Genomic DNA, 17,761 nt, shown 5'->3' with positions numbered 1-17,761 from the left:
AGACAGACAGACTGACAAACAGACAGACAGACTGACAAACAGACAGACAAACTGACAGATAAAAAGACAGACAAACAGACAGACAATAAAGTTAATTTCATTCAGGAATGTAAAAATGGTGACAAGTACGAGATTTCCTCAGGTGGCGGAAATTTCACAATTGGCATAAAAAATCCACTTCATGCCGACACTGGCTGCTATAGGTTAGTTAGATAGATTGTCCTGTAAGATATCAGAAAAGGCTGTACCCTATTTGTATGGGCAATGAATGAAGAATAAATATAAAACCCTTTGAGCTATCCAATATGGGGGGAAGATTGGTTTATTGTTCATTGTGTTGTCCCTGTATTCAGAAATGCTGCTGTTCTATGATTAGGTTTTGTTTATTAGTCATCATTAAGGAAAATACAAAACATGACTTAACAAGCTTTTTTAAATAATAAAAAAGCTTAGATAATTATCTCCATAAAACCTTAGTTTGTAATTAAATGGCAGTATAACTAAGATTATTAAATATAATCACCTAATTATAACAACATTTTTAAATTAAAAAGTTAAAAATACGTTTAAGACGCCTTTTAACTCTGAATACTTTTATATAAAATGATTAATTTGGCTGAAATTAACATAATAAAAATCACTATTATTGAATTAAATACATAAGATATCAATATATAAGTAGGAACATTGATATAACGTCCTATGTTCTACTAACTGTAGCGCATCCGCTCGTAGTCGTGGAGTGATTGGTTTGAATCTCGGCTCATCACCGCTTCATAACTAAAGAAAATGGTTTCTAATGCAGCTATGTCAGCTGTGCGACATTAATAGTTAGCGTAGGGGGAATACCTTGGTCTAAAACAGGCGCAGCTAATTACCATGCACGTTTATGACTTCCAGACAAAGGACGTGTCATCAAACGTGTCGGTTGGCTGTTATCTAACCTGAGTGTCATTGCAGCTGCCTCGCCCGTAAGAGGTAATTTACGACCAAATGAACAACTTTTGGAAAAGATTCGCTCAAAAAAATCCTTTTTTTTAGGTGTAGTTTAGTGGGAGCTGATCTTTCGTGTGAAACCTACCTGGACGTACAATGTAAGTTTGTTAGAAGTTGCGCAGCTACTCTATAAAATAAGGTTCTGTTATTAAATAAGTGGCAATAATAGGTGCTTTTCCTACATTAAAAAAAAAAGTTTAAGATGAAAATTGTTTTTTTTCCTAGTATGGCTTCGAAACCGATTATTATCCAGTTGATTAAAAAAATTTCTAAGCCTACTGAAAAATCATGTATGGCAACAAATTACGGACAATTTTCCACGAATATTAAAATAAAAATCATAGAATTAAATCTTGTACTTTTAATTTTGATATCCACGCAAATAGCTATTCTACCCTTTATTAAAATAGATTTAAACATTTGAATAAACAGAGGACAGCCTGACATAGCTTATTTGTAGTATATACTTGTGGATTTGCCCCTATGGGGGTTGGGGATAACACCAACAATTAAAAAGCAATAAAAACCATCATTTTAATAGTTCGTGCGGAGTTTTTTCCAACCCTCTAGAAATTTACTAAAACCGTCATAACCAGTAGATAAACTTCATCAGGGTAGACGAACAGCCGGCCGAACGGTCAAACCTTTAGACAGATGGACAGACAGACATCATTCTACTTTGTATGAAAGATAACAAGAAATGGGGTCAAGACTAAGGGCTTATCCCACAAAAATATTTCAATTGTTGTGAAATAGAAATTCCTTTAGATTAGTATAAAACGCAGGAACATTTTCGAAGTAGCGCAACTACTTTTCAATGTTTGTGCGTTGATTTGGAAAAAGGCCGTAATTCTTGAGGTTTCTTTGAAAGTAGCGTTATATCCTATTATACAAAGGTTTTTGTTTTATTTGTCCACTAAGATATAGATATTATATTACTGCAATTTGATTCTCCAATCTTTACATGGAATGCTATAGGATGTTCTTTATATTTAGATTCTAGGTTATTTTCTTCCCTTTTCTTTGGTTATATAGCCTCTAAATTCTAGAGTGGAAATCGCTAACATAATTATGATATAACATATTAGTAGCATCAATGAAGATGATCTTAAAATGAGATTTTACAAGCATTTTTCACATAGATAAGATTGGATTGGTATTAAAGCAACCCTCCCCTCTTTCATGGTCTTTAAATATACATTAGAAGAGGTGTAATGTTATCTGCTAGTTTTTGTCTATTTTAACTTTCTGATTTTCTCGACTCACATTCAAGATAGACGGCTGAAATTTTTAGGGATTAAATAAGTTCACAGTTTACTTATTTCAAACAAGTTCTATCAAGATTTTACCAATTTTGGTATTTATTCATTTCTGCACATTATTCACATTATTACTAGCACAAAATGCACCAACTTAACTTTCAGTATTAATTCAACCCCTCTTATTATTTTGATATTGTGTCTGTTTTGCGAATAAAACACTTTACACTAAGCGGAAGTGTGGGACAACTCACGTTTAAAAATAGCGTTATGGACTGACCGATGGACAGACAAAGTGTATTATAGAGTAGCTCCGACACAATACAATCTGTCCCGATTTTGTATTACTTTTGCGGAACATGAGTCCATAATTCTTCCCCCCTTCCCTTTTTCGGGAAAGAAAAAAATTACGTAACTGGAAAAATGTTCCGCAAAAGTAATACAAAATCGGGACAGATTGTATTGTGTCGTAGCTCCGCTACTAAAAATCATGTACGGAAGAAGACATATGTTAAAGTGATACGGTTAGTTAAACAAATAAACAATACTCTTTTTGTTACAAGGGCAATATAGATAGATAGATAGATAGATAGATAGATAGATAGATAGATAGATAGATAGATAGATAGATAGATAGATAGATAGATAGATAGATAGATAGATAGATAGATAGATAGATAGATAGATAGATAGATAGATAGATAGATATATAGATAGATAGATAGATAGATAGATAGATAGATAGATAGATATATAGATAGATAGATAGATAGATAGATAGAAAGATAGATAGATAGATAGATAGATAGATAGATAGATAGATAGATAGATAGATAGATAGATAGATAGATAGATAGATAGATAGATAGATAGATAGATAGATAGATAGATAGATAGATAGATAGATAGATAGATAGATAGATAGATAGATAGATAGATAGATAGATAGATAGATAGATAGATAGATAGATAGATAGATAGATAGATAGATAGATAGATAGATAGATAGATAGATAGATAGATAGATAGATAGATAGATAGATAGATAGATAGATAGATAGATAGATAGGTAGGTAGATAGATATATAGATAGATAGATAGATAGATAGATAGATAGATAGATAGATAGATAGACAGACAGACAGACAGATAGATAGATAGATAGATAGATAGATAGATAGATAGATAAATAGATAGATAGATAGATAGATAGATAGATAGATAGATAGATAGATAGATAGATAGATAGATAGATAGATAGATAGATAGATAGATAGATAGATAGATAGATAGATAGATAGATAGATAGATAGATAGATAGATAGCTTTTCTCCTATTTCTTGCCACGAAAGGAACTATTCCCAAGGAATCTTTTCATAGGTCCCAGGGTGGTTTTAGGTTATTCTATTTCTAAATTTATATCTTGGGAATGTTTTAAGTTGTTTTATATAACATCTATCTCTAAATGCTGGAGATGCAGCCGCTAGCACTATTAAAACTAACAATCTATAGATGACACAATTTTGTGTTATTTTAACTGAAAAGTAAAAGTGTTTCTATTCTTAAACTGTTTTAAAAAAATATTAAAATTTAGTTTTCCTGTATACATATGTACGTACATTCATATTTGGTTACTATCCTTATACTAAAGTAACAGGATGTCTATCTGTTTGTCTGTTTGTGTTCTTGTGTGTCTGTGTGTTTGTACCGAAGGATCTCGCTAACCGCTGTTCTTCTTTACAGGGTAGATTCTTATAGGTCTTGGAAAGGTTTATAACTATTTTGAGGGAGGGTACCACCACCCTCCCAAGAGAAATCGCCCCTAGAAGAAAATTATTCCCCTCCCAAAAAATCTTTATTTTTTATTTTTTAACTGAAATTAAAAATGTGGGGGGGCACCCTGCCCCCCCTCAAAAAAATTCTCTCAACCCCCATCAAAAAAAATTTTTTTTTTACTTTTTCTTTTTAAATCTAGAATAATAAATTAGGTTATCCTATTCGACTCTCCCCTCCTCAAGTGCCCCTAGAGGCCTCTAGGGGGCGTAGCCGCTAATGGATTATATAGGGACAAGGGACCAGGTTCTGACAGACAATTCTAAGTGAAAATTTCCCAAGAACCCACTTCATTTCCCCCCTCCCTTCTTATCCACTTCCCTATAGTTACAGGACAAAACTAGCTTTACGCCAATATTACGCCGCAAAAATGTCAAAAATTTCCAGCAATTTCAAATGAAATTAATTGGTGAATCATGGCCGCTTGGTTTATTCGCCATTTTTCAGGAAGGGGGAGTATAGTGAGGGTTAAAATAATCTAAAACCAGGGAGGAAGGGATCATTGGCACCAGTACCCAAAATTATATAGCAAAGTTATCTTATTTGTTGGCTCATTTTTTTGGAAAATAGAAATGTAATATGGAAATATTGTTTTGTTGTAAAACTAATAAAACAGAATTCAAGGTATTTTTTTCTAAAACATATTTATTTCAAATTTATTACATCAATCAATTAACAAGTAAAGTAAAAAGAAGTGGACTTTAAACTCTGGTTATACAAATTGATATAGAAGTACTACTTGCACCCAGGGAAAAGGGAATGTGATTCTGACAAACAATTCTAAAGGAAGAAATTTCCACAACCAACTTCTCTTTTTTCTCCCCCCTTCTTACCCACTCCCCTTAAGTTACGCAAAAGGGTTCACCATATTTTGTTCTGCTATTAGAACCATGGAAGTACGTATTGACCAACATCTGATGACTATGTTAGATTCCTAAATTAACAACACAAATTTTCCTGCAATATTCACATCTTATATGCCGATTTTTATAAAAAAAAATGTACTACTAAAAAACCAAAAAGCTTTACTTTTAAGATAAATACATTTTCAAAACTTTTACAAATGAGAAATAATCAGGATTTTGAACTAGGACAATGAATCTAATTCGTAATTGTTACTTTGCAGGGATATAAAGGGATAAGACAATGGCAAATGGCCAATGTACACCTCCAATGCTGTAAACAAAATTACCTCTTTTGTAGATAACAATTAGTAGTTGAAACGATTGGACACTCAATTTAATGGAAACAATGATCAAAATTCAATATAAATCCTCAAAGCCAACGAATAGGAAACATTATTATAAAACTTTGGGGACTAGAGTAATAAACATTCCAATGTCCCCTCCCACCCTGGTTAATTGGGCAGATTCTTCTTATAGGGAATTAAAGGGATTCGGATTGAATTCAGCCATATTGTCCACTCCCTTCCTGTAAATAACTTACTAGAGCAAATCAAGAATGTTTTTGTTTTGAGTAGGAGAGGGAAGAAGTAGGGAGAGGATATAGAATTTAAAAACTAACACAGTTGTTCTGAAATAAAAGTAGGAATATAATTTGTATGGTGCTTTGACAAATAAGGATATGTATTAGCATAAGAAGTGCAGCAATAACATTGATTTAATAAGATAATAACTATAAAACAAATTCAAAAATCTAAAGAAAATTTATTCATTTTGGCACATATGTCTTTAAAACACAATTCGTTATATCTTAGACTTTTTTAAAATTTTGCTCTGTAAATCAATTGTCTCAAAAAAAAACTTGTCTGCGTGTCAAATTATCAGTTTTTTTAAATTGAAATCTCTTAGTAGAATTTGGATATATATCTTAATAAAAATTCATGTATAGCATCGTATTACAGACAATTTTCAACAAATATTAAAATAAAATCATAGAGTTAAAACCAGTTTTGTTAGCCCATGCCTAATATTCAATATTCGCGTAAGGGTGTCCATGATAAGATGTGATAAATAATTATTAATTTATTTCAACTTCAAAACACCTGTGCTAGACTTACAAAAAGAATTAGGAGGGAGAGGGGAGAAGGGAAAAAATTAGGGACAGATATATTAGTATTACCCTTGGCCTAGAAAATTTCAAAATGTCAGTAGACATCAAATTGAGATCAGGGATAGGTCAATGCAATATGAATATTTAATTTTCATGTTTGGAAAATGCTTTTTGATCTTAGGGACACATTTAATTCTCAATTCCTTTTCTTAGACACTTGTGAAATGTAGACAGACTTACACAAGTTAATGATAGAGTAGATTCAATATTTAATTCAAAATACAAACAGATTTTTAAGTATTTATTTATATTAGATTAAATGCAGTATTGGGTAAATATGATTAAATATGTATACTTTATTTAGCAATGGTTAAATGGTTAAATATATTAATGATTCAAACTATTGATTATTTAAGCTGGAAAGTTCTGAAGTAGCGGGATGTCTGTTCGTGTGTCAGGACACCAAAGCAGTAGGATGGCTGTCTGTTTAATTAATACAAATGTATTAATTAACTATGCACTTTGAAGGGGTGGAATATCTGCCTGTGCAAACTCGTTGAAGTAGTAGGATGTCTGTAAATAGCTGAATTGGTCTAATAAGACTCGACCCCAAGCCAGAAGTGTTCTGTGTGTGGACTCTCAATTGCAACTGTTTTAATAAATGTTCTCTTTACTCTTCCAGAATAATTGAGAGTAATTAAAGAGTAATTAAGAGTAAAAACTTAAACTTGTCTGCAACTTGAATATGACACTTGGGTTTATTTTTGAATTATTGAATAATTGGGGAATAGTCCCTTTCGTGGCAACACCCTTTAAGGAGCGATTCGTCGCATTTTTAAAATGGCTTTTGATAGGGTTTTTTTTTAGGTTAGGTTAGGTTGTATTGGGTTAGGTGATTGCCCCACAGGGTTAGAGCCCTCAGCAGGGGCTAGAAATAGGAGAAAAGCTACTGTGAAAAAAAACGAAGAATCGCCCCTTGAAGAGCGTTGCCACGAAAGGGACTATACCCAATAATTGTATAAAGATCGTCTACGTTTGCAGTATACATATATGTGTCTCTATACGTATATCTATTAATTAGAACACTGTAATTAATTTAGATATGATATTTGCATTGCTATTCTAATACTTTAAGTGGCGCAGCAATAAATGTAATAAGTATAGATGTATAACTCAGACAACTACCTGGCCCCGGTCTTGGGGACCTTATTCGTCTGCTAGCAAATTTCATTTGCTCTTTTGTGTTGATATTTACTACTCTATTGTCTGTTGTTCAAAGACCCAATTGAAAGTCGGCACAGAGTCCTCGAGGTTGGGACATATAGTTATTTAACCCCTTCCCATAGTCTAATTTTTATTCTAATGGCGAAGCTTTAACAAGCCATCATCTTTTTAAAAAGAATCATTATGATTCTAGTAATTTTCAAATATACATATTTTAACTTGTCTCTAAGGAAGGGGGAATAGATATAATATACGTGGATATATTGACGACAGGGTAAAATTTAGGTTGCTAATATGGTCTTTATTTATTGGTCAGTTCGTTCATGTGGTAGGAGGGTAGGCGATGGTTGTATCGTTTTTTTTTTGGCTAGCTTGTAGTATTACTTTTTTTGGAGTACATAATTATTTGGTGTGACATCCAAAACAAATTTTAATCGATTGACGGGGGAATGAGGAGTATAGTCAAAACAATTTCAAGACCTGTATTTTGAAACTTTTAGAAAATCTTTTGTTTGTTTTTTTGTTATTTTCGCTACTTATGGATATATTTCTTCTGTTATTATTATGTTTTGAATTTCAAAAACATAGGAATTTAAGAAAGCTTTAAAAAAACAGGGTTCAGATATTATGATATGAGAAGTGGTTTAATGCTTTTCAGTCACAGAATTTTCAAATTTTATATGTTAAAATATATGTTTAAGAATGATAAGACAATGAACAATAAATAAATTTACATTCATAATGATGATTAAAATTAAAATTACCCCGTCTGTAGATTTCATTTAGTGGTTAAAACGTTTGGACACTAGACTTAATAAACTTAAAGATCAAAAATACATAATAGTCCCCAAAGGTGTTGAGCCAACGAAAAAAGAAGACGTTATTATAAAACTTTAGGGACTTGGGTAAAAAAAAGCCCAATTTCCTCTCCCTTCCTGGGTTCATTGTGTTATCCCAATATCTCTAAAATTGAGCAGTTTTAATGGATTTATTGTTATTTGGATCTTACACCAGACTTTCATGTACTTTAATAAAGTATTCTATTACCCCATCCCCTCTTACTGGATTAATGGACGGACCAATAAATAAGGTCCAAAATATCAACTAAATTAACACAAATTTTCCCCTGTCAATATATCCACGTAATTTGTATCCATTTTTTTGAGAAGTTTTACGGCGAATGTTATCAAATGCTATACGAATGTCAAGGTGACATAAATTACATATATAATTTTTACTTGTGTGAAAAATACCGTCAAAAAGTTTAAAAGTTTAGTATAATAAGTTAAATAGCTAGGAAAAGTAAGATGAAGACGAAGAAAGTTGCTCAATGCGACGTCATAAAAATGAGGGATCATCCATCTCTTTTTTAGGGATTTTCTTTTCCACTTCTCCTCTCCTCATCCTTCATTTTTTTTAAATTAAAGTTTTTTTTTGAGGGACTTTCTTCGTCTTCAAGAAAGAGAACGAGAAGCAAGAAAAAGATACTTTCTATTTAGTATGGCCTGGAAATCAATTATTATTTGCAGGATTAGATTCAGCGATACTGAAATATCAAGCTTGTCATCGTAATAGAAACATTTTTTAACGAATATTGAAATAGATCGAATAACCAATATTATAAACTGGGCCTACGGCCCTGTGGGGGCTAACAAAACTGGTTTATTGATATTGTTATATTTTTTTTTATTTTAATCCGCGGAAAAAATGTATATAATACGATGCCATAATAACTATCATTCTTTTAAATCATAAAATTGAACTATCACACAAAATGTGGTTGAGCATTGATAACACCCCCCCCCCCCACCTCAGACAAAAAACCTTACTACTTTAAATAAAAGAATTTGTTCCTTCGTACAAAAAATAACTAAGTTTTATTCTTCTGTATATTCTATATAATCCAGTTTTACGTCAAATGCTAACAGTTGCAAAGAAATTTTCTTTAGAAATTTATAGCATCTTATAAATGCAATATAGCTGCAATTTATCATAAAACAAGAGCATTTATTTACACAAAAGTATAAATAAATCAAAGATTATTAGATAAAAAAAAGTGTAAATAATTTACTAAATATTATATTTTTGTAAGATTGTTAAATTTTGAGTTTTAAAATGGTAAAAAAATACAGTTTTTTTGATTATTCATATTTAGAATGCTGTTAAGATGTACGAACTTGTTTACCTTAATAAAAGAGTAGTTGCACTACTTTTGAGAAAAATTGAGTTAAGATTACTATTTTAAAAATATTTTAGAATTGAAATAGTGCATTTAAAACAATTTTAAGTATGTCCCTAATATTTACTTTTCTTATATTTTGCTCTTTCTCTCTCTCTTCCTTTTTTTCTTTCTTTTTTTCTCCCTCTTCTTTCTCCCTCTCTTTCTCTATCTCTATACATTCCACTCTTTATCTCTCTCCCCCCCTCTCTCTATCTCTCTCTCTCTCTCTCTCTCTCTCTCTCGCTCTCTTTCTCTCTCTTTCTCTCTCTCTCTCTCTCTCTCTCTCTCTCTCTCTCTCTCTCTCTCTCTCTCTCTCTCTCTCTCTCTCTCTCTCTCTCTCTCTCTCTCTCTCTCTCTCTCTTATTACTATCTCTCCCTATATTTCTTTCAACTACCTAAATTTAAGCAAAAAAGATTTTGTAATATTCTGTTATTCAAAGGGAGTATTAAATTCACCCCCTCCTCCTTCCTCCACAATTCTATAATACTTGGAAACCTTCTGAACCCAATCTAAAAGAGCTAATACGTTTCTTAAAACCAAAATTTGTCTCAGGAAAGGTTACGTACGCAACGGATAGCATTCAACGTCATGTTAAGCATGTCTTTAGATTAAAAACTTTCACTTTAAATGACGTAACACTTAGTTAGGTATAAAAGGGAGGTGGGGGCTTGTGTGGTCCACTAGAAAAAATGGAGGAACTTTTCCTGAATTTTACAATAAAGAGATTTTTTGCACATGATTCTTAAATTTATTGCAGAATTGTTTTACGTTCAAAGGCAAGTTCAATGAACGGTAACAAATAAACGTGTAGAAAACAACAAGGATGACAACATCCATAAAAGTGAAGCTCTGAAACGGTAGAACAAACGAACATTAACAATTGTAGAGTGTCAGAACTGAATAATCAGATGTATAATGTATAAAAATCGAAAGAAATTTAGGATAATGTTTGAGGACATTTTTGGGACTTGATTATAAAGATGCTTCGCTTATAACATTATACTTTGTTGTCCTAGAAATCAGTATTCCAGAAATCCGATCAGCCCTTTAACTATATCACATTAAATTTGTTGTTAAAAATTCGAAAATCGTCATCACTTTCTAGTAACGATTATAGAGTTGCGATGCTACTGTTATAGGGATCATCATGGAAAGTTTGAAATCGATGTGATAATTCTAACATGTCTAAATCAACGAAAAATGCTAACCTTTACGGACGTCCGGATGGATGTACGGACCGACCCTAATTATAGAAAAGCTTCGCTTTTAAAAAGAATGACAACATCTACCAGTAACAAGCTTTGATTCCCGTAAATAAGCATATTAGAATATTAAAAAACGACAATTATGTTCATAGGTAGCGTAGAAATAGAATTTAAACAACATTTTTATGCAGTTGTTTTCAATTTAATAACAATGTATTTTTGAGGAATAGTCCCTTTCGTGGCAACGCACCTTAGGGGACGATTCGTCGTATTTATATGGGTTATTTTAGGTTCGGTTATGTTATATTGGGTTAGGTGAATGCCCCACAGGGTTAGGCATTTTGCCCCGCAGGGGCTAGAAATAGGAGAAAAGCTACCGTAAAAAATACAAAGAATCGCCCCTTAATGTGCGTTGCCATGAAAGGGACTATACCCGTATTTTGGTTCGATCGCATATTTCAACATATTAAACTCGGGGATCAAAAAAGACAAGACAATGAAAATTAAATAAACATATAATTATTATTTATAATGATAAATCACCACTTCTGTAGGTTTGAAACCTACTTTTAGTTTGGAACCAACTAGTCAATAAAAGTACCCAAAGTTTTTGACCCAACGAATAAGATAACACTTGTAAAACTTTGAGACCCGTATAGTTTGTTGTCAATTGTTCAATCCTTCCCATGATACAAACCAATTTTTTTACCGTTGTTCCCTCCTCCCCTGCAAATATAGCAATCAGCATAAAACGATTATACGTAATTTTTTTCAATTACCAAATTGGAAGCCTTTTTTTCCTTTGACAAAAACCACTCTGACATTTATTTGGTTTATTATTATAAATCTAGAATTATTTTTACACTTATTAAGAGGCGTAAACAGGGTTTATGCCATGGGGGGGGGGGGGCTTAAGCCCCCCTTTCGGCATAATCGTGCATTTATTTAGTACATTTGAAACAAGTTAATGCAAATTTATCTATAAATTTTACATATTATTTTAAACTATAAATTGGAAAACCTTTCCTTTTATGAAAGTAATAGGATGTTATTCTATGTGTCTGTCTATTTGTATGTACCGAAGAACTTATTCTTTAAATTGTATGTTTTATTAATATTCAATCCTTATAATAAAGTAACAGGATGTGTGTTAGTCTGTGTGTCTGTACCGAAGGATCTCGCTAACCGCTGAACCGATCGGGTTCTCCTTAACAGGGTAGCTTTTCAAAGGTCCCGGGAAGGTTTTTAACTATTTTCGGGGAGGGTACCACCACCCTCCAAAGAGAAATCGCCCCTAGAAAAAAATTACCCCCCCCAAAAAAAATTAAAAATGAGGTGGGGGGCAACCCCCCCACCAAAAAAAAAAACTTTCCACCCCCCCAATTTTTTTTTACTTTTTCTTTTAAAGTCTAAAATAAGAAATTGGGTTATCAAATTCGACTCCCCCCTCCTCAAGTGCCCCTAGAGGTCTCTAGGGGCGTAGCCACTAGTATATGGATAGAGCAATGGGATGATAAATTATTAACCCCCCCCCCCCCACAAGCACAAAAATGATTGAAACTCTTTGGTAACTAGAGTTATTAGGAAAGATGAATATATCCACCATGGTTCTCTCCCTCCCTGTAAATTGCTAATTACTAAAAGCTTTTTGACTCTATGTAGTTCAGCTTCTGACCCCATTAGTTAAATGGAAATAATTTACTTTTTTATCAGCAGCGCAGCTACCATATAACTAGGGCACGTCTGTCCGTTAAATAGTACTAAAATAAGGCACTACGTCATTTGCGATGATTTATTGACTATAACTACAAAAATCCATTTCTTCAATTCTAATATTATTATCTTTTTATTAGCTGTTTTTATTGTGCTATATTTATGAATGTTCTATACCATATCCTTTCTCTCTCTCTCTCTCTCTCTCTCTCTCTCTCTCTCTCTCTCTCTCTCTCTCTCTCTCTCTCTCTCTCTCTCTCTCTCTCTCTCTCTCTCTCTCTCTCTCTCTCTCTCTCTCTCTTTCTCTTTCTCTCTCTCTCTCTTTCTCTCACTCTCACTCTCGCTTTCTCTCTTTCCAATTAATACGTATTATCCAAGGAAGGCGTAATTTGGTTATCTTCATTTGAAATGTAAATCAGTTTATCTTCCATTGTCTTATCCCTTAAGATCCCAGTTATGTATTAAAGTTTGTACTATAAATATTGCATAAACCAACTATAATAATTTTCCCTATTTAGAAATCCTTCCTACAAAGCTTGATTTAAATTAAATTATGACAGTACCAGAATAATTTTATATCAATGCGAGGATTTGGACAGTTTTTCAGCAACTATTTATCATATAAAAGTAACAGGATGGCTGCCTTGGTGCCTATTATGAAGGATCTCACTAACCGATATGGTTCTTCTTAGAGGAATCGCGCCTGAAAAAAAAGACAATAAACGAATTTTGGATGGTCGGACCCTCCCCACCCTCATTGTATTAAAGCTATACTTGGGGCTCCTAATAAAAAAATCAAAATTATTGGTTGAAAAGTTTCAACACTGAAGGTTTGTACAATCCAATCAAAGGCAGTAAATATCTAAATACACATTTATATTAATTTATTAAAATTTCTTAATATCTGACCATGTTTATGAATAGTTTTAAATAATTCATAGATGGGGGTATATGCCAATTGACCAAAAAATAATATTCCCTTAAATTTTTAATGTTTTATATTGACTTTGTCTCAACCTTATCCCATATTTCCAGTCCAGAAAGAATGTCGTCTTTGCTTAACTTTCCTAAAGAGTTGCGGCATTTTAAGATTGTTTATGTTTTGGTGACGCCACGCCACTTCTGATTTATATGTGTGTGGATATAGACATTCGGAGAATTGAGTCGGGCCTAACATTGGTCTCAGAGCGCGTGTATAACCCTAGTATGCCAGGTGCTTAAACCTAAAGAACTTCAGGTAGTTTTTTCTTCGTTTTCATATATAATTGTATGGCATATAGGACGGATTTATTAAGTTTTAAGGCTCTAGCCAGCTACACAAGAAACTTTATTATGATTCAAATATTATGTTTTAGTAATTTTTATGTGCTTATATTTATGCATTTAACAATGGTCTATAAACCAAATAATTTTCCTTTAAAGCCAAAGTACCCGAAGATTCTTTAACCATAAGAAAAAAATATTTTTTAGTGCTCAAAGTTTTAAGTTAACGAGTAATATTTTATTCTGTTTATTAATTGATCTTGTAATTTCAGGACTTTGAAATAGTTTGTGTCAATAAATCTATGCTCAAACCTGCTGTTGAACTTGATGGACCTGGTATTGGGGGTTTTGCCTTGAAAGACTAAGATCTCTAGAACTTCCCGCAAATTCGGAAGTCACACTTAACCAAAGTGTTATGGTTAAGACAGACTTTAGTAGACTATGATTATTTGGAGGGAGAAAATTTTGAGCTATTGTTGTCCACCTCCCTGAATAATATCAATGAAAATCAAAGTTAAATAAACAAATTTATACAGATTTGAATGATACTTTAAATGCATCCTTTGATCAAAATAAGTTTTAAGTATATAAAGTTTTAGTGGTACAGAAACTCTATATATCGCAATGTTTAGTAATGAAGAATTTAATTGGCTTCTATTAAAACAAGGATGACAACATCCATAAAAGCGAAGCTCTGAAACAGTAGGACAAACGGACATTAACACTTGTTTAGTGTCAGAACTGAATAATCAGAACGTAAATGTATAAGATTCGAAGCAAAATTGTAAGTAAATTGTAGAAAACCTGCTTGATACTGGATAATGTTTATGAACATACTTACATTTTTAGGACTTGATTATAGAGTTGCTTCGCTTATAATATTGAACTTTGTTTTCCCAGGAATCATTATACCAAAAAGCAGATCAATCGGATAATTAGATCACAAAACAATTTGTTGTTTAAAAAGTAAAAAATCAATATGTTTAAAATGGACGTACGGACATTCTGGTAATGATTATAGAGTTGCTACGCTTTCTAAATCGTACCTAACTACTACAGGAATCACCATGCAAATTTGAAATCGATAAGACAGTTCTAACATGACTAAATTAACGAAAAAAGCTATCCGTTCCGGACGTACGGACGGACCGACCCTAATTATAGAAAAGCTCGGCTTTTAAAAAGACAGCCAATATTTATGTGAATATACCTTGCAACAATAAACATCTATTCAATAACTCACTTTTCCGTATGTCAATTCGTACCTAACGCTATTTAGTCTTCAATTGGTAATTGTGATCCTAACTTTTTTTTATAAGAAGGGCTTTTGAAATTTTGAGAGCATGATCAGATCATCGTATTTTCACAGTAGCTATTGATAGGTTATTTTAAATTAGGTAAATGTTTATGATTGACCCGCAGGGTTAAGGCCCCCAGAAATTAGAATAAGGTTAGTGTGAAAATACGACGAAACCCGCTACTTCGTTTTCTTTCCATGATCCGCATAATCTCCTAAAATCACTTGTATGTCGGTCAATTCTTCATGTATTTATTTTTTGCTTTTCAACTTATGGATATTATCAGAGAGAGAGGGGACAAAAGGCCGGGGGCTGCATAATACACTGGTCCCCAAAGTTTCAAGATAACGTTGGTTAGTTCAAAAAAAAGCTTTCTTACGTTTCAACCAATAATTTCAATCTACAGAAGGTGTAAATTTGTGAAACATATTTAGGAATGTACATCAATTTATCGATCATTGTCTTATCACTTTAGATCCCCGGGATATTATAATCTTTGTTATTATTTTCAGTGCCAGATCCTGAATACAGTTTCCTGCGACCCCTGGATGGCAGGTACCATGGATACACAGGCAGACCTTTGAGGTTGACCTGCCTAGCTAGCCCAGACGCAAAGGTAGGATTTAAGAATAGTTATTTCTATATTTCGTATTATAAACAGGTTTCCTCTAATATAAAATGTACAATTATAAGATTAAAACCAGTATTTTTTAGCCCCGAGATGCCGGCTAAAAAACTGGTTTTAATCTTATGATTGTATATTTTTATATTCGTAGAAAACTAATAGATGCTAGACATTTTTTTTCCGTATGGATGAGAATCGGTCCTAATCCACCTTATATTAAGCAGCTTCGAATGAATACGAAGAAATTATATTTTTTATACATGGCATACAATATTTTGTTTCTAAGCCTTGAAATTCACTAAAAACTAAACATCTCTCTCTGCTAACTTTTTTGGCCCAAAGGCATATGGTCTGCTATACATCGCTTGTTAAAAATCAAAGCTCTCATGATAAACGATAAACAGGTTGACTTGTCAATTGCTAGCCTATATGTTATTGCACTATTTTATTGGTGTTCGATTGAAAAAGTTTAGTTACTCAAATCTTTTTCATTATAAAACTGCCAAAATATTATAAACATTTGATAAACCATAAATGCTGCGCTTCTTATGGCCTTACTTATGGTTTCCTAGTTAAATCCGAAAATGGTCAAAATGAATTGTCCAAATATTATTTAAAGAAAAAGTCTAGAAGATATTCAAGGATAAAGAGTAGAATACTGGGTGAAAAATTATTTTACCACCGAATGCTATTATACATGATTATCTATTTTGTATATATTATGTACTATGGGAGAAGAAAAGGTTGTTGATTAAATTAATTATCGTCGTATTCTACTACCCTGAGAAAAATATGCAAATTTTAAAAAATCAGAGGTGGATTCTTAAAAACTTTTTGGCTCACTGCCTCACTAAAATTAGATAGGCTCGCTAAAAATCTTTGTGAAAAATCTACAAAAATTTAATAATATCATAAAAGGGTTATAAACATGGGATTTTGTTTAATTTTCTGTAGATTTTTAATGCGATTTTGAAGGATTTTTCACAAAGATTTTTAGCGAGCCTCACTAATTTCAGTGAGGCAGTGAGCCTAAAAGTTTTTTAAGAATCCAACTTAGGTCTATCTTTGTAGCGTAGCTACTCATTAAATGCAGTATGTCTATCTATTTAATGACAATACTTACGGATATTATTATTACTTATAAGCCTTCAGAAAACATTTCTTAAAATTGAAATTAGGAGGGCATACTTTTCCTTTTTATCCATCCCCTCACTTTTTACGACCCCCTGAAAAAAACCATTCCCATAAAAACAACCCCTTAAATGAATAAATGATAAATGAATAAATGATGACCTATCGGTCCATCATTTATTCCCTCAGGTAAGAAATATTCATTCCTAAACAAAAAACTGGACAGGAATACCCCATTCCTAGCTATATGTCTAAGCCCCTACTTTTTAGAACTTACATCTATTTGGTTAATTCGGGGTCTAATCTTGTACATATGTTTCTTTGTTCAGGTTTATAAAAGTATCAAAATGTTTATTTAATAAAATGTACAAAACAATAAACTTGTACTTTTCAAAATTGTGTACAATATCGGTCCACTTGGTGTAGTTGAATTTACTGTATGAATTGTATAAACATTGTCAGAAAAGTATTCAAAGATTATTCAGAAATAACGTCATGTTCGGATGCGTGGCATTTTTGTATGTGTTTTTTCCCTTTCTTCAATTCTATATTCATATTAAGTTTTTAAGAACAATGGCTGTTTTTTTCTACCTCTCGATCTATTTCACTATTTTCTTTGTCTCTCTTTCTATCATAATGTTCTTTCCCCCCCCCCTTACACTCTCTCTCTTTCTTTCTCATTCTTTTTTCGCTTTCTTTTAATCTAATTGCTTATATCTTTTTCAAAAGTGGCTCACGAAAATAGCCTAAAACCTTGATATGACCAGTAAGTATAAACTCAGTTAAGTATAGCCACATCATTTGCTTGAGACATTTTAACAGACACCGTTCTACTTTGTATTTTTTTCTTTCTTGTTTCTTTGTTAAATTGATGTCTTTTACTGTACTTGAAAAAATGCAAAAATCTTTCTATTGTGCTTTTTAACAGCATGGCTAGTTTATATTAAGGGTCCGTCTGTATCTATGTGGAACAATAATA

At 32.4% G+C, this 17,761-nt stretch overlaps 1 protein-coding gene across 1 annotated transcript in view; it reads left to right on the top strand.

Annotated features, from left to right (window-relative positions):
* The window catches only part of LOC145333203 (obscurin-like protein 1), a 71,358-nt gene that overhangs the window by 16,191 nt on the left and 37,406 nt on the right, over positions 1 to 17,761 (top strand). Inside the window, exons 11-13 of the mRNA XM_080178349.1 lie at positions 106 to 203; positions 1,042 to 1,094; positions 15,539 to 15,642. Coding sequence (XP_080034475.1) covers positions 106 to 203; positions 1,042 to 1,094; positions 15,539 to 15,642 — 255 coding nt within the window. The remainder of the gene's footprint in view (positions 1 to 105; positions 204 to 1,041; positions 1,095 to 15,538; positions 15,643 to 17,761) is intronic.

This window comes from Acartia tonsa, chromosome 12, assembly GCF_053477335.1.
Source record: "Acartia tonsa isolate MP-2025a chromosome 12, ASM5347733v1, whole genome shotgun sequence".
NCBI lineage: Eukaryota > Metazoa > Arthropoda > Copepoda > Calanoida > Acartiidae > Acartia > Acartia tonsa.
This window is presented reverse-complemented; position numbering and strand designations above follow the sequence as displayed.